The sequence below is a fragment of the Bombus flavifrons genome, chromosome 6, assembly GCF_040668555.2.
Source record: "Bombus flavifrons isolate JBK064 chromosome 6, iyBomFlav1_principal, whole genome shotgun sequence".
Lineage (NCBI taxonomy): Eukaryota > Metazoa > Arthropoda > Insecta > Hymenoptera > Apidae > Bombus > Bombus flavifrons.
Genome location: NC_138447.1, coordinates 12,107,069 through 12,124,185, shown reverse-complemented (window position 1 = coordinate 12,124,185; position 17,117 = coordinate 12,107,069). Strand labels below are relative to the sequence as shown.

General features: G+C 43.6%; 1 protein-coding gene across 1 annotated transcript in view; it reads right to left on the bottom strand.

The window, feature by feature from the left end:
• The window catches only part of LOC138180829 (protein Fe65 homolog), a 157,520-nt gene that overhangs the window by 56,676 nt on the left and 83,727 nt on the right, over positions 1-17,117 (bottom strand). The window contains exon 4 of the mRNA XM_069115064.1: positions 3,495-3,813. Coding sequence (XP_068971165.1) covers positions 3,495-3,813 — 319 coding nt within the window. The remainder of the gene's footprint in view (positions 1-3,494; positions 3,814-17,117) is intronic.

The window sequence follows — 17,117 nt, the reverse complement described above, 5'->3', positions numbered from 1 at the left end:
AAAGACGTAAATCGTTTATCGTATCTGAAGCCTAACTATCGGAGCAGAGTTACTATACGCAGAACGCGTAAATGAATTGGAGCGATCCCAAGTTTGAACGATGTTCGATGCGACGTAAACGAAGTTATCCGGGAAGGTTTCGGGAAAAGATTTCGCGATCGGCAATTACCGCGGACGGTTGTCGAATAATCAAGCACGTTATTAGGTTACCAATTTTCCGGCGACACGATGGTGACGTAGCCACCTCGGATGCATGAAATTATACGAGCACGTCAAGCGCCTAACAACGTAACACTGCGTACGTTTCAGGCGCATCAACGCAAACGAAGTTAACGTTACACCCACGATGAAAGCGGGTCGGCCTGCAGGCAGGGAAATTCGCTTTTCCACTCTGCTTCGACCGTAAAATTCGATCAGTTGCGACGGATTGTCATTCGCCGATAGCTTCATTACCTTACTATGCGCCAGACCTGGCGACAGGCGTCGATTCCAACCGATGAAACGTCCGAAGTGTTTGTTTATGTAGTTTGCGAGCATTCAGATGCATCACTGCGAGCCTTTTAACCATTTACCTCGTAGCAGCATCGACAGTCACGATTCGATTCATCGACAGTTGTGATTATGAAGATTTCTTTCTTGATTTAGCTTGGAGATTTCATTCGCTGATATTTTTCCTTCTTCGATGCGACAGTATATTTCAAATCGTTATCCTAAAATATCGATGACGAGTGAAGAACGGTTTTCTTTTTTTCCAGTCGTATTCAGAATTCACGATTAATAGGAGAAGAGTGATCGTCTTCGTGGAAGGAACACGGCATCAAAATACCAGGGACGATTAAGGATCTCCTTTGGTCGATCGCCTATTGAATCCCTTCACCGTAGAACTTTTTAATTGCTTGAACTGGATGCTTCAAAGTTCGATGTCACGGTGGCGTTCCCTCTAGTCTGTTTCCTGGGTTTGCGGCCATTTAACCAAGCCAACGGAACGGTGGACTGAATTTAGGCAGCTCGAAGGGAAGACAAAGGAGAAAGAAGAGGTAATGAAGGGTGGTACAGGAGGAAGTCGTCGGGACGAGCAAGAAGAAGCCACCTTTCACGACGGAGCAAGAAGTATGCGGCCTCTGCCAGACGCCAGGCGTTTCCTTAATTGCATTTTTATGTTTGTCCGGATTTCCGAGCAGCGAAAAGAAGACGAGGGTCAAAGGTACAGAAAAAGGAAAAGAGTAGACCGAACAAAATGAAATGGCGAAAAAGCAGTAGTAGTTCATTAAAATACGTGTTGATTGAACGCGTCGAAACCTGGTGCAGCTAGAGTGTGTGTGTTCACAGCAGCTACGATTCTTTTTCTGTCTCATTAAACTTCGTTTTAGATAATTATTCTTTGGGAACGAACGAGTTGTTGGATGACCAAATCACTGACTCATCGACTGGTAAACTCTAAGTTCGTCCTTTTCTCTAATATTTCAATGTACAATTGGTTTTCGCGTTTTTAGCTCGGATCCTAAACGAATTCGTAAGATGTTGAAAAACGAGGTAATAGTAAGATAGTAAGGTAGTTCAAAATGCTTAAGCCATGTGACAATTTATTTATCAACTCCAAAGACTATCCTTTTAACGTCTGTTTTTTTTAAATATTAATACGATGTGTAAATTTCTCAACAGCTTTCCAACGAAATATCTTTCTCGCGATAAAACACAATTTTCGATCGTTTATTGCGGATGAATCGTGGCGACAAACTCGTCGATCGTGAAAAGCGATGACGAAACCGGAGGAACGTCTCCAATCTAATTCTGAAATCGACGAAAAGGAGCCGCGATCGAGTTCACGGAGACCTCGTTTGCGAGATTAACGAGTCGGGACGAGACTTGGGGTAATTCCAAACATCGCCGACAAAAGGTCCTCGAGACGAAAGGACTTAACAGCTGGGCGAGAACCGGAGTGTCGAACGAAGGAGACGCGGAGAGTTCCAGGCCGTTGAACAATCGCGAATACGGGAGGGCCGGTGTAACAGTCGCGTTCGAATAACTTGGAATGGTTTGACGAAGTTGCTCGTTCGATTCATCGGTGCTGGGTTCGCTTCTCTACAGCCCGGAAAAAGTCTTAATTCGCCATGATTTCAAAAGAATTCCGATCAAATTGGAAAAACAGACATCGAATTGATGAGAATCACTTGTTTCATGGTTTTCATCGAAGGGAGAGGGGAGAAAAAAAGAAAGAACAAAAAGGGAGAAACGACGGTTCCCTTTAAGGTGGTTCTCAACGTTTATCAGGGCTCGATAACAGCCGTGGAAGACAAAGGAGTTTCGATGAGAGTGTCGGAGCTGAACGAAGAGAAGTTCCAGTGATCGAACAAATACCTAGACCCTCCCTCTCGTGTAACAGTCGGGAATAAGTTCAAACTGGCTTGTACCATCGACTATACGTTCCTTCTGTCCGAGTCCTTTTCACGGATCCGGATTTATTGAAATTTTATGCGGTAGTCCGATGAGGTCCGACTCGGGACTTTTATCAACGATTCTGCCTGGCCGGATCTTATATTACCTAGGTACGACCACGAGGAACATTCTCAGCGAGTCGATTTCTCGATTTCGCTTCGAGAAGCCGATTTCTCGCTTATACGAAGCTTTCGACAGCCGCCCGGGAATATTACGAATAAGGGAAACTCGGAGAGCCGTTGCGAGCTCGCCACCCGTTTAAGAGCAGAAACGTAATGATATTCTGATGAAAATGGTGGATTTCTGTGACGACTAATATAAATCGCGGATTATATTATGGACGTTCTGGAAATCAGACTATCTGTTTCGTCAAATCCAGTATATTAGGCATTACGTTATCGATTTTAGATATACATACAGTAGAACTTCAATTATACAAACTGATCGTAACACAAGCTGTTAGAACGATCGGATTTTTCGACGATACGATAACTTTATCTTCATATGATCGTTAAATATCAGAATTAAACAAAAATAAATATTTTTATATAAAAATGTAATATTACCTTTAGATTTATATTCTAAATTTTCTGAATCGAAATTACGATAATAGATCGTCTCTTTAACCGGTATTCGGATAGTCGGGATTTCCGATTTAAGACTATGAGAATGAAACATGATAAATTATATTTCTCTTATTTTAAAATTCTACTCGTACATGCCATTAAACTACCCAACATTTCCAAATGTCCTTTTACATTTATTTCTGGAATTACACACGTCTTTCTGAATATATATTGGAATTAAATATATCTTCTGCATCACCTACTTTTAAGCTATTAGTATCTCTGTATCTGTCTGATTATTTTCTTCCTTTCAACTTTTATCAAAAGTGGATTTATCATGTTTAGCCCGTGTGGTCTGCTCATTTATGTCTATAATATTTTCGCATGTATCCAAGAATTTAATCACGACCACGTTCTCCGTTTCATATATTATTCGCGAACGTGAATTCCTATTTGATGTCAACGAAACGAAGTTAGTGAATCTCTACTCACCCTAGGTTATGGTTGTCGGTATTGTCCGGTGCGTCCTCTGTCACAGAATCCTGTGTGAGTGGACCTTGAGTGACGTCAACCCCCATGCTGCCTAGATCCAATGTGGCATACGTTCTGCGGGCTTGCACCCTCGTACCACCGCCTCCGCCGCCACCGCCGCCGCCGCCAGTTACTTCGCCGCTTCTGCCACCGTTTCCGACCAATTCCTGATACAATTCATCGTACAGAGAGCTGCCGTTCTCATTGCTGTTCAAAGCATCGTCCAGGCGAGCTGGGTCCAAGTGATAGTTGGGATTCTCAAAGGAGAGAAGACCGTTTTCTGAAACACATTGAGAACAATTTCTGTGAATTAAAATTAATTTAGTAACATCGGTAGAGAATTGTTAGTTGCTTAAAGGCATACGCAGGGAAACGTTTGTTGGAGTATTTGATCACTTCACAGTGGAAATTACATATAGGAGACATCATAGCAGGTGGACACGACATAGCGAGTTGTAAAATTCGTCGATGACTAACACTTACAATTTTCGATGGCTACAGTCACAACAAGTAATTTGAGAGAGATTTGAGAGTAAACTGAGAGATATGCGAGAGAAGTACTAGAAGTCATAATTTACATTCTGGTAGTTTCGAGTTTGTAATTCATCGTTCAATCACTAAGGACGATAGACATTTATTTGAAAGAACTAAGGCAGAATGTAAGGAAAGAACTTCCACTCACTATACTTAAAGAAGTTATTAATTAAATGATGTACCAAATGATAATTATACTTATTTTCGGTCGAATTAGTGTTGAATTACAGCGCATTACGTTTTATAAAAACAGGAAGAAAACTTTCCCGAAGTGCAAAAAGATTTGATCTCGATGTTAGAGAGTTAAAATCATTGAGCAATAGTTTTAAATTATATTTTTCGAAGGTCGCCCGACTGTTTCGTGAGACTGTTTTTTGTAAAACACGCGTCAAACCGGCACGCGCGTGCTGTTAGTCGTGAGACAAGAGACTATCGGTAGATTAAAAACGGAGGTCAAAGTGTAGTTTCGCAAGAGCCTAAGATAGACGTAATCATTGAAAGAGAAGTATGTAAAATACTACTTTGCATATATAGAAACTAAAGCGTTTTAGTCGTCTGATAAGTTTGCGTTTGACGAAGATGTGATAAAAGTCCGGGTACGAATAACCAGACGGTCGATAGTTCTAGTTTTGGTGCCACTCGTAGAAAAGTGTGGTTGACGTTACGAGAACGAAAGCGTCACGATTTGTTCGTGATATAAAACGCGAACGAAAATAAATCAACGGAAGAAAAATTGAGAGATCGTTCGAGCGGTAAATAGGAAACGAAACGAAGGGTATAGCGGATCAATCGCGAAGAGACGACCTCGCGAGTTGAAATACGCTGGAGAATCCTCGAGAGGGAAGACCAAAAGTCTTCTTCTTGACGGTGTAAGAGGATTAAAAACATTGACCGACTGATCAGGTCTCGTATAGGCTGAAGGTTGGAGAGCGTAAAAAGGGAGTGAGTTTCAAGCTCGCAGTAACACAGAGAGAAAGAGAGAGAGAAAGAGAGAGAGAGAGAGAGAGAGGTGAAAACAGAGACAGAGATATACCGATGATCATGATGACTACTATTTTAAACATGATATTTTATATTTAGCACGGTACGTTTACACTACTCACTGATGCTCCTTAGCAAGACGACAGTAGTTAGAAGGACGTTGTACAGAAACCGGCATAACGCATCCATGCCGACGCGACGCCGGTCATATCGTTAAAAAAATCTGGCCGGTTAATCGTAAAACGTTGCGAAGAACCTCCATGTACTTATTGACAAATTATCGGGTATATACACGGTGTACAGACACGCTGGCTTATACACAGAGAACAGGCTCGAAGAATGTGTGTGTCTGGCTACGTGTACGTGTATGTATCTGGGTGTCTAAGACGAATCTCCTTGGCCTCCTTTGTCCCTTCCTTTCTTCCTTCCTTCCTTTCTTCTATCCTTGACACTCCTATCTCTTCTGCCGTCTACCTATCTCCCTCCTGTTCTCGGTATTGATTCAACCGCGGGCTTTAAGCTCTGTACTTCGAGAACCCGAGCTTCTTTCGGTCAAATCGACGCGAAATTCGTGTTCGACCAGAGTCGCTTGTCAAAAAACGCGCCACCTTTCGTTAGTTGCATCACTTTCCATGGATTAAATCAAGAATCGTGTTATTATATTTGAAATAGCAACTGTAAACACGATAGAGGGGAACACTGACGAGATAAAAATATGAATGAAATTAATCGAGCGGACATATGCACGATTACAAAGTGTTCGATCAAAGACAAGCTATTTTTAGTTCGCGAATTTCTGTCCCATACGCCTTTTCCACGGGTCTGAGGAAACAATGGGGCCATCGACAGGAGAGATAATTAACCGATCGAATTACGCGAACGAAAGTTGCTTCTGCAACCCTTTGATGCTACCTCTTTCGGCTAATTCGACGTTTGTTACGACCCTCGCCGGTTTCCATCGACTGCAGCTATATTTCTGCCCGGAACAAGAGGGTAATCAGTTTTCTCGCGTTTCATCTATCTCTGACACACGAACGACCATGAATCATCCTTGTTCGCCGATTTTACGATCCGCCACGTTGAAAATTTCACGATCGACAGAGTAAAAAACGAGTTCGTTAATTTCCAGGTGCTCGACTTCATGATTATCCTGAATGTCCGATAAAAGTTGAACGACTCGAGGGGGAAGTTCAGATGAATCAGCGAATGGGCGGCATGGTTAGGGGCGACAAATTGGCCATGTGGTCGCGTGCTCGTTACACGTGCCACGAAGTAGATACTCTAGTGTTTTGTTAACATCGATACATCTCGTTATTTCGAAAGCAGCTCGAAGGAACGAAGAAGGAAGTACAAAGAATGAGAGAGAGAGAGAGAGAAAGAAAAGAGGGGAGAGAAAGGGAGCATGGAAGTTTTAGGGGAAAAGGAACGGTTGGGAAGCGTTGGAAACCCGAAGGTTGATTTTACGGCACTGCCGTTAGCAAGAAAAGGCGAACATTGGCTATAGCAAAAAGAGCGAATTCGTAGTAATTGTCCGCGATAGAAGAACGCTCGTTTAGATTCCATTAACTTCTTTTCGTGAATATTTTAGCTGTGCAATCGGCTTACGATCTTTGGATGGTTAATTATTTAAAGATCGAATGGCGGAAGGAAGCAAAAGGAGAGCGTGTAATTCGTAGGGTAAGTCCGATGGAAATGTGCGAAAGATTTCGTTAATTCAGGAGGGACGTCGGATGACTCAGCAGGAGGGTGGATCGTTCGTGTACGATAAATTGGCTGGCGTCGCGATCATATTGCCGCATGTTCGTTATAGGTACGACCGAAGAAATGCAATTGCAGTTGCGAGTTGCAGCTGCAGCGGTCTTTTCCAACGGACTTCGTTATTTCATAGAGAAAAGTTTCCTCGAGGTGGTCGAAGAGCGAAAACTTTACACTTATGCTGTGCGTCTGTCGCTCTACTTTCACCGGGTAAAGAAAGAATGCAAGAAAAACAAGGAAGAAAGAGGACGATATCGTTCGAACGTGGCCAAATTCGTGGCATCGATTCGATGTTTGCAACGATCCGAGGTTGGTTAGGAGACCGCACTGCGGAGGAAAACGACACGCGGCGAACAAGAAAATAGCAAGCTTGTTCTATTTTCTCCTTCTCTCTCTCTCTCTCTCTCTCTCTCCCTCTCCCTTTCTGTTTGCAACTTTTTAAGTCACCATCGAAGTCAGCAAATTCCGCGGACGAGCGAATACCGAAACGAGGCCCCCGAATAGTGCATTTCGTTATTTCGACCCCGCAAGGGAGAAGAAGAACGAGGAACAGTCTACGGGAAGAAGTAACCGGAACGTAGGTCGTACGCGAGAGTTTGAAAGTTTGGACACGCTTTCGGCGTTAGAACCGGAAGCAAGGTGATGGAAAGAGTACGAGAAGGGCGTGGGAAGGCTGAACAAGGAGGACAAGGAATAAGGGAGGGAGAGAACTCCGTCACCGCCCCTCGATGAGTCACCCTATCGATTCCTCGGTCGAGTCTAGGTAAAGTCTAGGGGGTGAAGGGGCTCTTTACCACCAACGAGTACCTCTCCTTCGTTTTTTTCCCCTTTCTTTTTATCCCTTCTTTTCTCTGGCCCCTTCACCTCTGCTCTTCTCGCGTTCACCCTGTCTCTCTTTCTTTCTTCCTTCGTCAACGTCCTTACGTAAGTCCTTTCCACGGAATATTAAGTTTCATGGGCGCGGAGCAACCTCCGCCCCACGAATTGCGGGGGTCACGTATCTCATAAGTACCGGAGGCGATTGACTATGTCCGTCGAGCATTCCTGGGACCGAGGATAGCCATTTTTTAACAGGGCGACGCAATGCAAACCAATTTTCCTGGAGGGCGATCGACGATAATTTGAATATCCAATGTCTCGATTGAAAGTCGACTTCCTCCAACGATTTTCTCAGACGGATTAATTCGCCGGTTAGAGACGAAGGAAAAGAAAAGGAAAATGTATGCCGTGTTTGTTTCGTTTGTAACGGAGTAACAGAATAGCTCTTGCGCTGTATAATACGAAATAGCAGCAGAAAAATCCTTCGCGATCTACGTTCCATTCTTCTCGTTCACGGCTCACCGCGATAACATTCTTCACGGGCCGAGAAATAAAGTGATTCTCGACCCCACGTTAACCCTTTCACGGAATTCAACGTTTATTCGAGCCCGGCCTTGCGATTACGCTCTGGGCCGGCTGTCGATGCTGCCCGCTTCTTTCACAGCCCCTTCTGGTTTTTTCCCTTACCCCCATAACAATAGAGTTACGGTCTTAAATGTTTCTCGCACGAGAGACTATAGAGAATGGGGTGCAAAGAACCAAGCACCGTGTCTCGTTACGGCGAAAAAAGGCCGAGGCAATTTCAAAACCCATCGTTAACTTTTACAGCGCGCCGAAAATGTTGGCGGACCTTCGAAAAGGTTAAGATTTTTTCAGGTAATGGCGTCTAACACTGTCTTCTCCCCTATCGTTGAATTTCTATTCGTCGCCTGTCCGAGATCCTCATAGCCGATCATCGTGTTCTCCACATATCCGAAAGCGGACGAAGCCGACGTCTCTTAAGCGATCGTTAAAAGACACATTCGAAAGACAAATTTATTCGAGATCCCGATGCTTCCCTGTGTACGTACGTACGTATATGGTCGTGTAACGAGACGACGGAGCGAAGTATCAAGATATTCGAGAGGGAAGATTGAATGCAAACGATGAAACAACTCAGAGAACTATTCACTGTATTTTTGCTACGAATTTCCATTGCTCGAAACGAAAGTCGATGAGAAGGAACGACAAGGATAATGTTAAAAAAAAAAAGAAAAAAAACGAGGACAAGAGCGGGAAAGAAAAAAAGCGACGAAAAGAATCAAAGAACAAGAGCATCCACCCCTCCTTCTGCGCAACCACTCTTCTCGGTTCCCCCGTTCATTTTCGTCGAACAAGCTACGAACAATCTCGTTCGAGGGCAATTGGCCTTTCAGCCCTTTTTTTCGCTCGACTCTCGCAATACCGTTTCCCGGGGATGTACGTAACTCTGCATGATTACGTAGATTGGCTTCACAGAAGGATGCTTATGCGTATTTTTTGTCCCCTCCCAGCAACGAATCGTCGACTATATCTCGACGATCGAACCACGTATACTGTATACTTTGGAAACGGTCGGCCCGTTGGCGCTTAGACGTCCTGGCGCCATTCACCTACGGCGCCGCACGCAACCCTTAAACACTATTAGCCGCGCCATACCGCCTCCAACTAGTCTCTAACCCCGCCTGTTCTCGCCAACAACGTCGACCTCTCCCGTACGATCTTATCTGGCTTCTCGATACCGTTCAACGGTCACTCGGAGTGGACCAATAAAGTCTTCCGTTAGACTACAAAGTCATCGACGTGTTCTCGTTACTTTATCGAATATCTTCTTTCGATACTATAACCTTGGTTCAGGATGTTTCACCGATGCACGTATGACCGCTAAAGAAAATTGATGCATTGTATGATGTTATTACCGGATAATTGCGATCGATAGACGACGATAGTTCGACGTGCTTCGTACCGTGGCTCGTCAATGATTTACGTCGTGTGGGCCGTGGACTGGACAACGATATATCATTCTCGTACTACGTCCGCGCGGCGCCTCGAATATCCTGGTAACTGTTTTTTAATAAAAGCAACACGATCGGTAAACCATCAAGCACATTCGACCTTTTGCAGTTTCACTAGTGAAAATTTCGATCGTATCTCGTGTGACATGATCGGTAGTTCCAGTGATTAATAGTAATACGTTTAAAATGGTGTATTTACTAGAAATAACTTTATGACTGTCATTGGGGAAATAGACGTAGAATCAAAGGTCTACGTCTGATTACATACTGACCGTTTCACTCAGAAATATTAGCGTCACTAACAATTCGTAACTCGTGTGAATTTCGGATAAAAGGCGTGTTCGTGTCTGATCAAGCACCGATCATTTTCGCTTAAACGTACTAGCGGCAGTAGTGGTGGACAGTAAATCCTTTGTTTAATACATTCAAACGTTTAGTAACAATACGAATAAGATAGTATCTCCGCGCGATACACTTGAATTTTCATTAACGAGAATAGGGAAGCAAAGTAGATGGAAGACGCGTTCGTGTCTGACCAGACACCGGTCGTTTTCACTTAACCATGCTAGCGCCAGTAAAAAGGGTCATGGGTCGGTAGTTAAAACCTTCCTGCTGGTTTATGGTTCGTGTAAAGTAGGGACGTTCAATGAATATGAATAAGTGACAGTCTAATTCGCAAAGTATACCTACACGCCGATGCCAGGCGTCTTTTTCAATTCGTCCTTTTGGCATCCGGTTTCAAACAGTCTACTACTTAATGCCCCAGACGGCTACTTTTCCCGATTGCTATTTGCCGATGCGTTAGCGCGCGATTTAATGAAGAGTAAATGCTCTCGACCCAAGGACGCTTTCATAGAATTTCTTTCAACTCGCGGCTTTACTCTCCTCTCATCATTGGAAATGTATCATTTGCAATATTGGCGTTTGAAAAGCAGAAAATTATCAAATTTAATATCTCCTACGCGATAGTTTGAACGAGTCAACGACACGGCGTTATATTTCTGGCCATCGAACGTTCCGTGTGTCTCGTGAGTGACATGGCTTTCAAAAGGGTTATCGAATTTTGGCGATGGGAATTCAACGCAAAGAGCTCTGACGAAACAGATTTCTTCGTGACGATGACAGCTGCTTCGTCACACGTTCGACTCAGGGATGATCTGTAAAAATAGCCGTTCCCACGCTTAGTCGCTCGAAGAACGACGTAGCAAGGGGAAAAAGGCCACGGGTTGATACGTATACGTAGGTACGTGGTATGCGACCACGTCTGTACAGGCAGCGCTAAAAACGGCAACAAAACAGAAGTGACTGAGTCTGGCACCAAGCCATACGTCGCGGTAACGCTGACTCGAGCTATCGATCTAATCGTAAGTGGTTCTCCTGTCTCGCGTGTGTGTTACTGCAGAATTCCGCGTGCGAGTAATTGCGATCGACCGGTAGTTTCGACGTAGAATTGAGATTACTCGATTGGAATGCCCGGTGACAGGCAATAATTTTGTGTCAGGTCAAGGAAGAGCGTGTGCAGCGAAGATTTCGGGTGTTTCCGACGTGTTTTCATAGGGTGAAAATAACCGTCTCATGGACTAACGCATCGTAGAAAATATTGGGTCGCTGTATGTAAAGTGTTGCTTTTGAAAATATAAAATTCCGCCGATACGTAGCTTGTTTAAGGCATAAAATATTTGATTAAAGTAATTTCCGCGTAACCCAACGCGCTTTTTCAATGTACTCAGACCATGGCAAATAAATTTATGTTTCTAATTATTCATGGCTTCGCTGTTTTCAAATTTAAGGCCATAAGAAAATTATCCTCAGATTTTTGTTACGAATCTTCGTAGCATTCGACGTATATGATTTGCAACAGATATCTTCGTCTTCGGTATGGTTGATCGACGACGGGATAATATTTCATAGATGGTATTACGTATTTCGTAAAATGTAAACTTCAGAAAAACATTTTGCACGTGGCAATATAATAAATAGCTCGCATCGTTTCTATCAGACGATCAATTGATACCTTTGTACGTCGTTTTATGAAAATTTCCGGAAGCAATCCTTAACTTTATACAGCTGCAGGGAATATTTTATCTTCTGCCGAGATGAATCCTTAGAGAGAAGGGTACTGCTTCTTAAGGATTCCGGCTGATCGCTATTAAGACGAATTATGCAAATCTATGCGAACGTCAGAGCAAAGTGTGGCTGCGTTTCAACGTAAGTCAGAAATCCAAGTTTGCCTGTCCTCGTGTTCTCCGTGCACGAAGGGAGAAAAGAGCGAGAGGAGAGACATTCTAGAAACTAAGACAGAGAGATAATCTAATTTGACTGCGTCTTCTGGTCTGCTTCGTTCGTCAACCGCCATCTTGAAACCGTTCGATGTTACCCGTCGGATGCGAATCGATATTTCAAGGACGAGCTGTCGTACGCAAAGTACTGAACGACGATCTACCGTAGTTGGCGGACAGAGAGAAAGATCGAATTCGTATTAAGGAATCGAAGGAGGAAGAGAAGAAGATCAGCAGGATACGGTGGAATAAAGAATATCGAGTAGACGTTTTGTAGGTCCTATTTATCTTTCCCGTTGAATAATTTAACTCGTGTCTTCCTTGATACCAGCAATACTCTGGAGGACAACAATTTCCAGTTACACGCAGTGATAAAGTATGAATTACGGCGCAAGGAAGAAAACTATTCGTCACTTTGTATTCTTTTTATTTATGGATCTTCGGTGGAGGATCGGTTGACACGAAAACGGCGATACGCGGCGCGAAAGTTAAGCGAATTCGTCTAATTACAAGATAGTCTGGAAAGTTCGAAAGGTCGTGCTAGTTATCAGAAACCGTTATACATGTCGTCGGCGAGACAGAAGCTGTCTGAGAAGCGCGAGTCGCGAATCTGTGTACTCTGAAACATACAGAGATGCGGTACGTACGGACGAGAGGAATACAATTGCAGAGCGACGACTTTGAGTGTGCGCCATCACACGAACGAGGTTGGGGTTCGTCCTCGTTAGATTCGCATTTAGATTAAACTCGGTGCCGCGGTAATAACCTAAGTTTGGTCATCATTTTTTCCTCCTCCGGCGGCACGATCGCACTCGAGCAACTCCTCTTGGTAATTCCAGGCGGCCCGATTTCGGGCAACGAGCGTTGCCAACTTCTGGATATTCAGTTAGAAAGTATGTCGAAGATTTCCCTCAGGGAATCGTATGGCAACGATCAACGTGTTTTCAACGCGATTTCTCGTATAAACGTCCACATCTTTCGAACGAGAATCTTCGTTCGGTCGGTGAAATGAAAATTCAACGAATTAGAAGAGGATTACGGATGATGGAGACCGATAAATCCCGAGCATGATGCAATTTTAACGCGTTCCAAGAGGGAGGTTGCGTGCTCGCACCACGATCTAGGAGCTTTATCGCGCTTTGCGGACGCGCTCTCCATTTCGGATCGTGCTCGGTTCACGGGGAATCGTGTTGGCATATGTACTTAAGCGGCATGAGACCGAGCCATTTCGTACGAGCGGCAAAGCCACCAGCTAGATATTTCTGCCCGTACTTTCGATCGGCCATTTTTCACCTAAGATCCCAACGCGCCATAAATCAACTCCCCTTTAACCTTTTATGTACCAAAATCCTGCAGTACTTTCCCTTGTCGTCTATTAAGCTCTGCGCTTGTACGACTATCTGCATTTTTAACGTAACGACTTTTAGTTTCGTTATTTGACTAAGTAACGTGCTTCGCTAAGCTGAATGGAATTTTCACGACACTTTTTTGCTGAAACGTGATTTAGCGCGAGATTACAGCTTGGCGACTTACCGCTGCTAATAAATACCATTGCATAACGGTGAAAAGCCTGTTAATGAAACGAACAAAATTTTACAAATAAATTCTACGAACTATACAAGTTATTCGATTATCGTATTCGAGGAAAAATTGTAATATCGTAAAAGAAAAGTTTATAATCTGTGACTCGTAATTTGCTGATATTATTTGCCGGTGAATCATCGCGCAAGTGGACCCTCGTCCTATCTACTATTCACGACAGAAATGTTTATCAAGAAATTTAAGTTTCGTATTTCATACGAAAAGTGACTAATGTCACGAAAAGAAGGGGGTTTTGACTTCAGCGATACACAAGTTGGCCTTGTCTGGTTTCTCACGTGCCTTAACCCCTTAATGTCCATCGAGCAGCACGTACACGTCATACAAGCGGCTTAGATACATCTTTAAAGCGCGCCCGTAAAACCGATATTGCGCCGGTTTCTGGTGAAATTTTTACCAAGGAAGGAACCGTCGTGCTGGCATCCGTTTACCGTTTCCGCGCAATGGCATCTCGACTAATCCTTTTAACTACACAGGCAACCGACTTTCTCCGTGGCGTTACGTTTAGTTTACGACATGCCGGTTTTATTGACTCCGCTCACCCTTCTTCTTGGATACCGGTTTATCGTACGTTTGATCTCCCGAGAATTTTCCGCTACGATCAATATTGCGAAATAATTTCTGTCGTTCCAAAAGTGCGGCTCCCTCGAACGGCCGGTAAACCGCCCAACGACGCATTTGGTACACGTATCAGCCGTTTGTTTATGGCGCCTTTCCTTACGACGACGACAGCGGCGATCCTATAGATTATGTAAAGAGAACGTAATAGACTCTAGAACCAGTGGATTACAGGATTATAGGGGAAACGCGGCTGGTACACCTCTTCGACGAAGAAACTATCCCGGATTACAGCTGGGCGAGACGGGGCTTTGATTATCTCGTACACGCTACCTTAACACTGTTGCATTACGTATTAAACGAGAAGCGTTGCAATGTTCGGACAGTCCTGTTGCGCGTACAGACGATACAATCGTAATTCGATTGTTCAACTGAGTAAGTAGCGATAACACTGGCGGAACCACCAGTGCTCTCTTCCGATGCCGAAACTACGCTAAAGGAATTGCTGCTGTCTCCTTCTAATGACGTTTAACTTCCGTACTAACATAAAATGTACGTTTTGCAGCCAACTTTTAAGCGTTTAGCGAGCCTGATACGCGTTAGCGATAAACTATGCGATTTATCGCATGCGGTTAGAATTTTCCCAGAAGAAGAAAGTTTACCTGGAGTCTGGGAGAAAGAAACTTCTCGATTAGCGAGAGCGGAGACACGCCACTAATTACGAAAATTGAAAAATACGGTTTTACTCTTTTTTTCAGTTCTGTTAAAAAATTTACACGTATTGGATTTTAACGCGAGACGAATTCCGTATAGAGATTCTGCGAATCGGGATAATGGTAGCTTCCGTGAATTTCATATTGTTCCTGTAACGTAGCGTTTAAAAGCCAGACGCTACCGCGTCGTATATAATTTTAGTCGCGAAACAATAATAATTTCGCGAAAAAATATTCTCCCTCCGGATCTTCGCCGTGAATTTTCCGGCCGGGCTTCGGTAACAAGAGTCGACGTGAATTACGTGGGAAGCGGATAAAACCCGGCTGGTATCGTTCGCAAACCTTCCGCCCGCACGAAACCAGTTGCAAGAAGCTTTTCCGAGGCGAATTTTGCTGTTGAAAATTTTCCCTGTTACATCAGCGGCAATAATATCTGCCGCGATATTAGTTATTGAGCGAAAAAAAGGTACATCGATCGGAAGACGCGTGCGATCACAATTACGTTCGAGTACAGATTACAAAAATACGGTGCCAAAGGATATGAGGAAACTGTTATCGAGATGTATATATGATCCCCGAAATGTCATATCTAAAAAGAAAACCCGGGATTTAAAATTGCCCGAACGAATTTTAATTTGCAAATTCGTATTTGCATTTAAATTTGAATTTTAATGCTAGTTCGAATTTGAACTTAGAGCCATGAATTTCAATTCGAAGATTCATCACTGAATTTGTATTTGAACATCTAAATTTGAATCTGAATACAAATACAGTCTTCATGGGGAGAAGATCATTTTTCAAGGATTTATCCCTCGCATTAGAAAGAAAGAAAGAAAGATAGGGCGAGGGAGAGAGAGAGAGAGAGAGAGGGAGAGAGGGAGAAAGAGTTGTCAAACAATATTGTATCGGGGCAGAATCGTTCAAATATTTGCGCAAACATTCGTGAGAGCGTAACTTCTCCACTTTTTCCCATCTATATTGCGTTTAATCTGGAGAGAATTGTCTGTTCTCGTTGGAAGATCGGGAAGCAGACATTAGAGGTGAAACGAGGTGCAATATGGACGTTGGTATCGCTAGCAATCCTTTCGCGGTGGGAGGGGTTATAAGGAGATTTCCCTCTGGCGGTGCTCCGAGTTTTCACGAAATATCAGCAGCAATAACAGTATTTCTCGCGATATTAGCTGCTAGTCGTTTAGTTCTTCCAGCTCGTAACCCTTCCACGATGTTTCTTCGGCTGGCCATTTCTCTTCCGCGTTTCCGTAAATTCTCCTCTCGCGTCTTTTAATTGATCCAGCCCATTCTGTTCATTGGCTTTCACCTTTCGAGGCTTTTCGTCGGGCTCGAACAATCGTCGAAATCGTCGGGACGTATCGCTGGCGAATCGCCAGTCAATGGAAAAGTAGGCGAGGCTTTAAGAGGTTTTCAATAGTAGCCAGCTTGGGCGTTCCGTTATTTCGCTCAATGTTATTCAGAAGTCGAAATCAATGAAGCCAAGATCGAACGATTTGATGCGTGTTTCCGATCGTTTTATATATTTCGTTATTATAACCTTATTTATGGTTCTAAAAAGTCGTAGAAATATACGACTGTGCGTTATATCCAGGACCCTAATATATCTTCAAAATCCTTCAGGATAGGCGTTGATAAATTATACATATTTTAATCAATTTGGAAAAGTATTTTCGTTTATATGACGCTATTAAATCATAAGAACAAGAGACTATTTATTACATTCAAGATCCTAATAAATATCTAACAACCTCTAGAGCAAACACGAATAAATATTATACGTTCTTTGAACTACTTTAAATACTCAATTATCGCGTCTCATTCATAATTTAACTCGCAATCAGAGATTCCAAGGATCCGTACGACGATAGAACGAAACTAGCCGCCTTTTTGCAGCTCCGTCTCCTGGAATTTCATAAAGCCGTCTTTGTATCGACGCTCAAGAGAGAGAGACGCGCCGAAAGGACAAAGCTTTCTGGCAAACCCCCCGAGGAAGCTTCTGTAACTGCGTCACGAAGCCATGGCTTCTTTTATATTGTCCATTCCCGTTATTGCTAGCCATCCAACCCGCGACTGTCCCCGTTTTCTCACCTTATAATTGACTTACGGACTATGTGTCTTTGGTCCGGGTTGGGAAAAGAAATTGCAGAGAAGATTTGCTGGCTGTTCGCCAGCCGCCAATAAGAAGCAACGAAAAGCGACGAGTTTCCCGCGGCCAGTCACGAAACGGTTTTACGTTCCTCGATCGATCGATAGTTATGCGGTGCCGAAGCTCCTTGCATGCCTGCAGGCGACGATAGACGC